Below are 12864 nucleotides of genomic sequence, written 5' to 3'. Positions count from 1 at the left end.
CCAGTCACCCCATCCCTCCCACCCCAGCCCCCACTCCAGCAACCCTCAGTTTGTTTCCTACAATTAAGAATTCCGATATGAGGAATTCTTAATCTCAGGAAACAAACTGAGGGTTGCTGGAGTGGTGGGGAGTGGGAGAGATGGGGCGGCTGGGTGATAGACATTGGGGAGGATATGTGCTATGGTGAGTACTGTGAATAGTGCAAGACTGTTGAATCACAGATCTGTACCTCTGAAACAAATACATTATATGTTAAAAAAAAAAAAGATTGCATGAAGGGAAAAATGCAGGGGGGAAATCGGAGGGAGAGACGAACCCTGAGAGACTATGGGCTCTGAGAAACAAACTGAGGGTTCTAGAGGGGAGGGGAGTGGGGGATGGGTTAGCCTGGTGATGGGTATTAAAGAGGGCACGTTCTGCATGGAGCACTGGGTGTTATATGCAAACAATGAATCATGGAACACTACATCAAAAACTAATGATGTAATGTATGGTGATTAACATAACATAATAATAATAGAAAAAAAGTGTCCCAGTTAGAGACTATACTCCTTATTTCAGGTAGTAATGTATATGATCATATTCTAATAAAAAACCAAAATTCTGTATAGGGTTTTGCTGGTTTGCTGGTTTGATGCTGAGTAACTAGTAGATAAAAATGATGGCTTCACATCTCATTTCTTTCACTTATTAGTTGTTTGACCTTCATTAAGTTACTTAAACTAAGTTATATTAGTGGGAAACTAATGTGTCTGATTTCACTGAGCTCTGGAATTAGAACCCCCAAAGCTTTCATGTGCCAGTAGAAGCAAAGGTTTATAGTAATTGGGGAGCATAAGAATACACGAGGTTGAGACATCCTGTAGGTGACAGAAGATAGTCTCTTATGAATTATTCTGGAGCAAAGACTCAGGTGTGTCCACTTTCATCAGATTCTGTTAAAGGGCAGCCAGTTCATAAAAACTAGGAATCAAATGTCTAATGGACATTGAGATCCTATGAGCTCAGGGATCCTCATTGATTCTTGTTGATTCTAAAAGACCAAGCAATCCTTTATCTAATCCGCCTTTCAGCAATTGACTGGGGAAGTCACAAATAGCTTCCAACCATTAAAGAGAAATAGACTTTCTATTTTGCATGACATCACAGTTTCAAATCTAGACCCTACGAATTGTGTTTTGTTCTGAAAACACAGATGCTTGGAAACTGTGTCATTTCTCTGCTACCACTGTCAACAAATACAGAGAATCAATTTGTCAAGCTTTCTCAGGAACATAACGGAAGATCATCCACACATTGTGTAGGAGTGGAGTTTTAAAGCGGAAATCAAGTATCTTCAGTATATTAGTTTCCTAGGGCTCTTGTAACACATTATTAGAAATGTGGTGGCTTAAAACAACACAGTTTTTATTATCTGACCTTTCTCACGGTCAGAGGTTCCAAATGGGTCTCACTGAGCCAGAAGCAGTGTGTCAGCCAGGCTGCCTTCTCTTCTGTAGGAAAGAATCCTTACCTTTTCCACCTTCCAAAGGCTGCCCACATTCCTTGCCTAGGAGCCTACTTCCATCTTCCAGCCTTGCAATGGCAGTCAGTCCTTTCTCACATAGCATTATCAAATTCAATTCCATCTGCTATTTTAATCCCCTTTTGCCATGTAACATAATATATTCACAAATTCCAGAGATTAGTACATGGACATCTTTGGGAGGTCATTTTCTGCTTACCACACTGACACTGTGGTTAAATAAATATGAGAATTAACGTGGCATTTCTGTAAACTCTTGGGCATAACTATCCCAAGTGAATAAAAAAAAAAAAGATACTGGGAGTCTGAGTGCAAGAATATATGAAAAACTGCTGAGCATAGATCTATTACTCTAAATTAAGCAGCTGTCTTAGGGATTGGAGAGAGGATGGTATTAGGTTGGGAACTATGGGAAGTAAGGAAGCACAGTCTTGTTAATGGCCCTTAAATCTTGGACAAAGTGGTATACAAGTCATTTATTTTTTGGATGGAATGAATAAGATATTATAAGGGTTACTATAGGGAATAGCAAGTCTTTTCTGGAGTTATGTGGATACAATGGACCTGATTTTCTTCAATAACCACCATTTTTTTAGTGAATTTTTAGCCAGTTTCAAGAAGGACATAGATTTAGAAAGACCTTTAAGGGTTTAGCCTCCTCTATGAATCCCATATCTAAACTCTCCTTGACCCAGTAGCTCTTGAAGACAGATTCAAGGTCTGAAATGTAGATCATGAAATCATCAGGCATGAGATAGTCAGTCTGTGCCATCATCAAATTACAGGATGGGGATTCTGCTGGGAGTTCCAGAAAGAGGCTTTGGATCCACATTTAGTACTAGCATCCACATTTACAAAGTGGATCTCCTCCCATCAAATGCACCAGAGTGGAAAAAATACTAAGTTAGCAGAAAAGTGTGTTGATTAAAGTGAAGACAAAGACAAAGGGAGAGACTGAAAGGTATTTGAAATCTCTACCTCTGAGACAGTTTGGTTATTCCTAGGAAGGGATGATAGAAACATAGAATTTATGGTAGATAGTGTAGCCTCAATATCAATTAGTTATGAAAACTTCAATTTCTACAACTGCATGAAAAGTTCTCTTTTTTGTGTGTTAAATGCAGGTATGGATTGACCAGAGCAGCTACTTTCACAGAAAGAGGTTCTTGTGTCAACATTTGTCCTTTTCCTTTTTTGATTCTTTCTAGCTAAAGTAGAGCAAATGTTCTTCCAATGTCCCTTTTCCTTACAATAATGAGTTGTCTTTGTGTAGACTAGACATAGATATGTCCTTGTTCTTGGCTTTATTTAATTGCTTAATCTGAAAATCTATTAATTTGATCTATTTTTTTCTTTTTTTCTGAGCCGAAGTATCTTCCAAGTACTCAGCAAGTTCTTATAATTTAGAGAGAAGACATAGTCTACTATCCTATCTTCTGATTTCTGAGAAATTTATGAAATCTTGACTTACATTGAGAACAGAGTATTCCTAGTGGTAGCTAAGTGGTCTCTGAAACTAGGCATGGGATTATGTTGCCCCTGTTTATGAAACTGGACTTTTTTTTATTGTGGTAAAGTATACAGAACAAAATTTATAATTTTAACCATTTTTAGGTGCATAGTTCAGAAGCATTGAATACATTCACATGGTTGTGCAATCATCACCACCACCATTTCCAGAACACTTTTATCTTCCCAAACTGAAACTCTGTAGCCATTAAACATTAACTCCCTATTGTCCCTTTCCCCTAGCCCCTGACAACCACCATTCTATTTTCTGTCTCTATGAATTTGACTACTCTAGGTACCTCATATAAGTAGAATCATATAATACTTACCATTTTGTGACTGGTTTCTTTCACTTAATATATTTTCAAAGTTCATCTATGTTCTAACATGTGTCAGAATTTCTTTCATCTTTTAGACTGAATAACATTCCATAGTATGTATATACCACATTTTGTTTGTCCATTCATCTACTGATGAATATTTGGATTGTTTCCACCTTATGACTATTGTTAATAATACTGCTATGAACATAGGTGTACAAATACCTGTTTGAGTCCTGCTTTGCATTTTTTTTTTAGCTTTATATTCAGAAGTGAAATTCCTGGATCATATGGAAATTCTATGTGAATTTTTTTGAGGAAATGCCATAGTGTTTTTCACAGGAGCTGCACTATATTATATTCCCAACAGTGATGTGCAAGTTTATTACGTGCAAAAGTCCCAGTTTCTCTAATTCCTTCCTAACATATTCTTTTCTGTTGGTTTACTTATAATAGCCATTCTTTGACTATGAAGTGGTATCTCATAGTGATTTTGATATGCATCTTCTTAATAATTAGCAATATTCAACATCTTTCCATATGATTAGTGGCCATCTGTATATCTTCTTTGGAGAAATATCTATATGAGTCTTTTAGCCATTTTTTAATGGGTTGTTTATGTTTTCATTGTTGAGTTGTAGGAGTCCTTTAGAAATTTTGGATATTAGTCCCTTATCAGTTATATAATTTACAAATATTTTCTCCCATGGTTTGCCTTTTTATATAGTCAACAGTGTCTTCTAATGCATAACACTTTTAAATTTTGATGAGGTGCAATACTCTATTTTTCTTTTGTTGTCTTGTACTTTTGATGTTATAACCAATATATTATTGCCAAATCCAATGTCATGAAGATTCCTCCTTATGTTTCTTCTAAGAATTTTATAGTTTTAGCTTTTACATTTAGGTCTTTGGTCCATGTTGAATTAATTTTTATATATGGTATAAGGTAAGGGTTCAACTTCATTCTTTTGCATGTGGATATTTACTTTTCCCAGCACCATTTGTTAAAAAGATGGTCCTTTTGTCATTGAATGGTCTCGACACCCTTGTTGAAAATCACTTGGTCATTTTTGTAAAGTTTCATTTCTGGGCTCTCTATTCTATTCCATTGGTCTGTATGTCTGTCTTTGTACCAGGACCACACTGTTTTGATTATTAATTGTATCTTTGTAATACTGATGTATCTTTGAAGTAAAGTTTGAAATTAGGAAGTGTGAGACCTCCACCTTTGTTCAACAATTTTTCAAGATTGTTTTGGGGGTCCCTTGAGATTCCATTGCAACTTGGGGATAGATTTTCTATTTATGCAAAAAATATTGTTGGGATTTTGATAGAGATTGCATTGAATTGTAGATCACTTTGGGTAGTATTGACATTTTTACAATATCATCTTCTGATCCATGAACACGGGATGTCCAATTTATTTGTGTCTTCTTTAATTTCTTTCATCAAAGCTGTTCAAATCTTCCACCTTCTTGGTTAAGCTTATTCTTAAGTATTTTTTAAACTATTGTAAATGGGATTGCTTTTTTAAAAAATTTTCTCTTCAGACTGTTCATGCTTAGGGTATAGAAACACAACTAATTTTTACATGTTGGTTTTGTATTCTACAACTTTGCTAAATTCTTTTATTAGTTTTAACAGGGTTTTTTTGTGGGATCTTTAGGGTTTTCTACATATAAGATTACATTCCCGTGAACAGAGATAATTTTACTTCTTCCTTTTCAGTTGGGATGTTCTTCATTTCTTTTTCTTATCTAATTGCTCTGGTTATAAATTCCAATATTATGTTGAATAGAAATGGCAAAAGCTGACAGCCTTGTCTTCCTGATCTTAGGGGAAAAGCTTTCACTATTGATTATAATGTTAGCTGTGGGTTTTTCATACATGCCCTTTATTGTGTTGTGGTAATTTCCTTCTATTCCTAGTTTATTGAATGTTTTTATAATGGAATGGTGTTGAATTTTGTCAAGTGTTTTTTCTACATCATTTGAGGTAATCACGTGTTTTTCTTTGTTCATTCTGTTAATATGGTATATCACACTCACTTTCATATGTTGAATCATCTTTGCATGGTTTCCCGGAATAAATCCCACTTGGTTATGTTGTATAATCATTTATAAATGTGCTCTTGAATTCAGTTCACTAGCGTTTTGTTGAGGATTTTTACATCAATTTGCATAAGGGATATTGGTCTGTAGTTTTTGTTTTGTTGTTTCTTAAAGTGTCTTGTCTGGTTTTGGTATCAGGGCAAAGCTGGCCTCATAAATTTTGTTAGGAAGTATCTCAGTTTTTTAGAAGAGTTTGAGAAGGATTAGTACCAGTTCTTTAAATGTTTGGTAAAACTCACCAGTGAAGGCATCTTGTCCAGAGTTTTTCTTTATTGGGAGGTTTCTAATAAGTGATTCAATCTTGTTAATAGTTATAGGTCTATTCAAAATTTCTATTTTTTCATGATTCAGTCTTTTAGGTTGTGTGTTTCTAGTAATTTGTACATTTCATCTACTAGGATGGATTTTTGACCAATGAATATGGACAAGAAAGACTTCAGGGATACCTGCTAAGAGTTCTTGTCTTATTTTTTTATATTCTTTACATATCTATCTATAGATAAATATTGCCCCATATTTTTAATATCATTTTGGTAGGTAATTCATCGTGCTTTTACTAACCAGGTTTTGGCATATCTCGACCTCACACATAGATAAACTAATTGATAGAGATCAGGAAGTCCAGGACTAAAAATTCCTAAGGCAATCCTAAATTTTTTAGTGAACCTGAGCCTTCCTTTTCTTACGAAGGTTTGGCAAGTCATTAACTAGGTTATATAAATCTTACCTGGACCATGGTTTAGAACTATAAGACCTGCCAGAGGCTGGTCAATTTACTCACAGACCTTATAAGATAAAATGAAGGAATATTGTCCTGGGAGAAAGATATATTTTAAAGAGGGAAGTGAAGAGAAGAGGGTCTGTTGAAGATGCAGGAAAAAGAAGAGTAAAGCAAGAGGGAGGAGAGAGTCAGGATCCTAGGGTTCAGAAAGGAGGTCAACTGAGAGTTGGGTCATGAGCTAGAGAGGAGAAGTACAGTTTTAATTTTAGATACACAAAGTTGTTAGTAGTCCTTTCCAAGGTATCCTTAAAAGATGAAATTTAATTTTTTTTGTCCTTTAGAATTGTCCTGTCTTACAGACCATCTTCATACCCCCCCTAAAATGCTGCTTATTGATATTTATAAAATTTAAACTCTTTGATACCAGAGCACCAAGCAAAAGACTATCTTATTCTTGTTTCAAGTTTCCCAGAGCATCATGTAAAGGGGGAGTGTCGGTGCAACTACATTAGTGAAATTCAGTGTCTTCCACAGCCCAGCAAAGTACTAATGTGCTGACTTGAATATACTATTTTTACCTCTCTTTTAATTGACCTTCACATTGAAAGTATTTTGTTTACTTAAATGACTATAATTTGGTTAAAAAATATAATCTAGGCAATGCAAGTTTTATGTCAATTTCTGAATCCACACCACTTTCCAAAAAAAAAAAAAAATACACTATATAGATAGAAAAGTATTTGTAGGCAAACTTGTTTGTAATGTTACTTAATCATGTTACCAGACCTAATGTGCTCATTTCTTAGGGGTGAGAGAGGAAATAGGCAACATAGCATTACCTCTAAGTTACCACATATGTATGTGAGTAAACATATGTTTATACATCTTTAATGCAAAAAGTTTAATGTTGTATTGATATTTTGCAACTCCAAAATGACAGCATTCTTTCTAGTAATTCTGTCAACCAGTTGGCATCTGCAAGATGATTGTGATAAAATTTCATTGTGAGTCAAAGCATATTTTTTTAACTCATGCAATGATTGTTATTGTCCTAAATTGACAGGTGAAGTATGTTGTCCAGATGAACAGCACAATCGGGTTTCCACTGGCATCGGTGACTCCTGCTGTGGCAGAATGCCTTATTCCACCTCAGGAAACCAGATTTGCTGTGCTGGGAGGCTTCATGATGGCCATGGACAGCAGTGCTGTGGTGGACAGATTGTGAGCAAAGATTTAGAATGCTGTGGTGGAGAAGAAGAGGGCATGGCGTACAGTCGCCTTCCAGGTAAGGAGCCCTTGTCTACTTTTCAGTAGGTGGAGAATATGAGAAACAGGGAGGTTGAAAAACTTGCCCTAGATATAAAGCAAATAAGGAATTAAAGCTCATGTTAATTATATCTAATGCAAAATTTAAGTACATATTATATCACAAATAAAAATGTAATTTCACATTTTTTATGTTCATGTGATGCATTTCATTAAAATGGATCAAAACTCTTTCCTCTTGAAAAGTGTCATATCCACCGTAAACAAAAACAAAACACACATGAATGCAGTGGTTCTGGATCAAGAGAATATTTCCTAGCAAATTTCCTAGCAGATGCTAACAGTACACAAAATTATTATTGATGACATTATGTCAATTCTTTTGCTCCATTATTCTTTTATAGCTATTAAATTAATACTAATTTTAAGAGCAGTCATTATCATTGATAGAGTACTTACTATCAACCAAGTACTATGCCCAATGTCTTATACATTATTACCTCAGTTAGTCTTTTTTTTCAGTTAATCTTTATAATTGTCTTACTAGGTAGGTTCTATTATTGTCTACATTTAAAAAATGAGGAAACTGAGACACAGAGATTAAACAGTGTCCAAGATCACATTGTAGTCAGATGCAAATTTTGGGGTGCCTGAAAGTTACACAATTTGGGGGACCTTCTTTAAGGAAAGAAAATAAAATGATTAAGATAAGACAGAATATAAAAATAGTATTTACTTAGAAGGGGAAAATAAATTATAAAAATTACAAATCAAAAAAAAAGGAAACTTAGCAAATCCCACTAACATAAAAATAGCATGTTTGGATTCTATAACTTCTGATATCCGTCTTTTCTCCCCCTGACATGTTTAACTTATATCCTTGATCACATCTTCATGGGACAATGGCTTTGTACCATTTATCCCTAGAAAGATAATTCATTCTTTCCTGTCACATGATTAATCAAAACATTTTTAATTATTTCAAGTTTTAAAAAGTAGCTTTAAGCTTCAAAATTTATTATTGTAATATTATGTAAATGTTTAGGATTAGTGTCAATTTTGGAGAAATACCTACCAAGGATCTTTCTAAGGTTTAAGGGCATTTTAAGTTTTCTTGTCTTAAGGTGATTTGCAGTGACTTGTCTTAAATATTTGTTGAATTGACAACATCATTAACCAGAGTTTCATGGATATCCTTATTATATGATTGAATTTGAGTTGTTTGTTATCATGATGTCACTACACATCTACACATCAGCAAAAGTATAAATTTTTCTATATATTTATGAGTTACCTCTCTTCATAATTTGTAGTAATTTATGCTTCAATCCTAGATCCATCATTTTTTTTTAATAGTTTACTACCTTTGTTATAATCTAAAATTTATTTTGTTATAATTCTCTTCTAGATGTCAGAATATTTCAGTTGATTCTGTTGTTCAGTTTTACAGCTTTTGTTTCATATTCCATTAATTTTTCTATCTGATCTTTCTCTTTCTTTAAAGCTTCCCTTTACATGCATCCAAATTAGGAGTCTGTAATTTCTCATATCCTTATCTCTCCAAACTGCAGTTAAAATGGCCTATTCAAGCCTTAATGACTTTTTTTATAAAAGTGACAGAAGTCATATAAACATAGCTACTGAACCCAAACTAAATATTTTCCCAAATCAACTTCCCCTTAGTTAGATTTAAAAAATGTATATGGTCACTCTTCTATTTTAATCAATACAAGGACACATAAGACAGAAGGCAAGTTAAAGGGGCAAGAGACAGAGGCCATAGCAAATTAACAGAGTTAAATATTATACATTTGCTAATTTTATAAAAATATGTAACCATGCCTGCCTTGGAAGGGGCTCATGTAGGCAAAGGGCCCTGAAACTCCAGCTCATCAGCTTCAGGATAAATCTGCTTGTGCAACTAGCAAGTGTTAGAACTCCAGCCCTTCTCTGAGCATGATTTCAGGACATCATCTGCATCTTGATGCAGATGAACTATGAATTCCCTATTGTTTTTCTATAATTTCTTCTTTTTTAAAAAAACCATCAGTGTTACCCGTAATATCAGTAATTGTAATTTAAATTATTGTAGTGTTATTGTTAAGTACCATATTTTTGTACAAATTCTCTTTTATGTAAAGTTCTGATGAAAATTGCTAAGAACGCTTCAAGAACAAAACTAATCAGTCAAAACAATTTTAAAAGTATCAATCCTTGGGGTACCTGACTCTTGCGCCTTAACAAGAATACTAAACTCTCAGTATTTTAATAGCCCTTAAATAAGTAAAAATGCTCAATTATATTATTCACAACTAAATTTCAGTACTCCCAGTATGGGAAAGATTTTTCTCCTTCTTTGAGCCAAAAAATACCTGATTTCTAGTTTTTCATTTTATCTTTGGACAATCATCAAGTGTGTTTCCAAGGCATTTACTATTCTATGAAGTTATAAATCACCCATCTGGATCCACACTATATCAATCTATGCATTCTTTTTTTAATCCAACCCAGTGGGACATATTTAGAGGAAGATTTTAATATATATATTGTCAAGCTGTTTGATAGTCCCATGTAATTTTGTTGATCTGTATCAACAGTCCAGAAAATAGTGATGATGGATAGTTGTCCTATATGCAACAGAATTAGGTTTCAATTAGGACACTTCAATTGACCCCCAAAATTTAAGGATTACCTCCAATACATGGCACAGGACACCTGGATCTTCAGTATAAGGTAGCAAGAAAGTTGACTTTGCCAGGTAAAACCAAGAAACAAAAGCAAAAACTAACTTGACAAGATCTTTGAAGATGAATGATGCATTAAATCATATGATACACAAGAGTTCAGCATAGACACATAGTCCTTTCAGAAAATTTCCCCATGAATTGTAGGCTTAAGAAGTTAGTGTCCTAAAGATAACTGAAGTCCAGTCAAGGAATCCAGCCTGGTCAAGTGTCTTCTAGACACTGCTTATTGACTAAAAGATATACACAATGGTCACAAGATACAACTATGACAAAAAGTAAACAACATTCTATGTTCACTACTCGCGAAGCAGAGTTCTATGTGCTTCATATACATCAACACATTTATAACACACTTAAACCTCACAACAACCCTATGAGGTAAGTACTAGTCTTCTCTCCATTTTCAAGATGAGGAAACAGAAGCACTTCTCACAAAAGTGAGAAACTGCCCCCAGCTCACATAGCTAGCAAAAGGCTGCATTACTTCAGGTAGCATTAATTGCTATTTATTATAAATGAACCCCCCAATTTGTAAAGGCTCAAATACAATCGGGGTTCACTTTTTCTTATATAATAGCACCGAGATATGAACCTTCTGTAGGTCAGCTCTCTTTCCTAGTTATGAGCTACCTGTTGAACTGCCAGATTCTACGGTCACTTGGGAGTTGTACCCATTTCTGCAGCCAGAGGGGAAAAGAGCATGGAATAACGTGTGTGTGCGTTTTTTATTTGCCAGGTCTAGGAATAGCAAATATTTTAATTAACATTTCACTGACTAGAACTAAATGCAAGGGAGGCTGGGAGATTTGCCTGTGAATCTTGCCACTGTGGCTAAGAAGGGTTTCTAATTCCATCTAAATGGTGACAAAGTCCATGCTCTTAACTTCTTTGATCATTCTGATAGTTGGACAAGCATTGGATACTCTCCAACCCAAGCCATATCAATGTTTGTCAGGTCTGCTCAGCAGGGCCAGTATAATAAACTATCAAGTTGTAAACATTTTCTGGAAGACTGGAAAAAAAAAAGAAGCATTATCAAATCTGCCCTCTGACTGCACACCTAATGTATGCCAAAGTTAGAAGACAGGGTACTACATAGGAGTGCTGAGCCCTGAGACAGTGACTTATAAAGAATAATCTGGGACTTCTAAGTGTCTGACTCTTTGCAGAAAGACATTTGCTGGTGGTCTGTAAGATCAAAATGGCTTTCATATTAATACTAACCTATTATATGCCTTTTTCAATCTCATTCCCTCACGAGTATACAGTGGAGTTTTTCAGAGGTTACATGGCATGTGATATTGCAACAGTTGAATGCAGAAGCAGGTATGAGAAGTTAATTCCTTCTAGTAAGCCAGACATTAGAGAGGCTTGCAAAAATGCAAAACAGTGTCATTCTTCTCACTCACTTTTCTCAGTTTGGAAAATGCATTTATTTTTCATAAATATTTATGTTAACATGTTATATATTTATTATTATTTTAAATGAATTAATAAGTACATATTTCAAAAAAATTTTGTTTTAGGCTCTAACCCAGTATTTATCAACAGATATAACCCACATAAACAAAAGCTATTTGGAGTCCTCAATTATTTGTAAAAGTGTAAAGGGGTCCTGAGACCAAACTTCACGCATCACTGCTTTAATGCATGGTTATCATGTGTACTAGAAAATCATGGCACTTAGTTAGTTACCCTGTGCTATGATTAACCAGTTGAGTATCTCCTCTTCTAGATGAGTTGCTAAAAATATGTCCCTTAAAGACAGAACAATGGATGCCAGGTCTGGGAGATGCAAAAGCATTGCCCCCTCCATACCATAATGAGTCAGAGTTTTAACATAACAGCAAAAATGTCTCATTTTAGCATCTGTTCATTTGTTCCTTTTTTTAGTCAATTGCCATATTCCTTCATTTGATAAAAATGTATTATGTAGTGACTATGCTCAATACAGTATTCTTGGTGCTTTGTGATTATAAAAAGGGCTGATTCCATTTTTATCCTTAAGAACTTATAATCTAATCAAGGAGGAAAGTACCTGTAAGGTTAAACACAGTCCATAAGAGAGGGATGAACAAAGTATATTCATAAGAACTGAGAGATCACTCCAGTCAAAGTGATGGAAAAAGCTAAACCATTAGATTGGAACCTCAAATAATGAGTAAGATTTTGAGATGTGTAGATGGAAGAAGGACATTTCAGCTAAAGGGCATAGCTTGAGCTAAAGTGTGAAATTGGCAATCTGTGAAGCATGTCCAAGTAGTAGTGAACAGTTGGGTTTATTGGAGGGATCCACCGTGTGCAAGGAAACAGAGGGAGATATGTCTGAGTAGGCAAAACGATCTGAACATTATTCAGTAATCAAGGAAGGGTCTCAGGACCAAATCAAGGAAGAGTCAATGTGATGGTAAGAACTGTGATTTAAGGCAATAAATTAGATTGGTGGCAAATGAATGTGAAGGAGAAGGAAAGATAAGTCAGAACACTATTGCCAAAAAATAAAACATACTTGTTTTAAGAAATGAAGTAGAGGTAACTATCCCCTGGGACAATGGTTCCTAATCTTTCGGGGGCCATACACTCCCTTAAGAATCTTTTGAAAGTTACAAAGCCTCACTGCAAATACTACACAGAAATCTGCCTGCAATTTCATACACCCCT

At 34.9% G+C, this 12864-nt stretch overlaps 1 protein-coding gene across 1 annotated transcript in view; it reads left to right on the top strand.

Moving 5' to 3' along the window:
* Positions 1 to 12864, top strand: part of USH2A (usherin) — a 602856-nt gene that overhangs the window by 430112 nt on the left and 159880 nt on the right. The window contains exon 39 of the mRNA XM_081823209.1: positions 7254 to 7475. Within this exon, the coding sequence (XP_081679335.1) occupies positions 7254 to 7475 (222 nt within the window). The remainder of the gene's footprint in view (positions 1 to 7253; positions 7476 to 12864) is intronic.

The sequence above is a fragment of the Leptonychotes weddellii genome, chromosome 6, assembly GCF_054177405.1.
Source record: "Leptonychotes weddellii isolate Sample4059 chromosome 6, ASM5417740v2, whole genome shotgun sequence".
Lineage (NCBI taxonomy): Eukaryota > Metazoa > Chordata > Mammalia > Carnivora > Phocidae > Leptonychotes > Leptonychotes weddellii.
The sequence above is the reverse complement of the archived record's forward strand: the minus strand, read 5'-3'. Positions and strand labels throughout refer to the sequence as shown.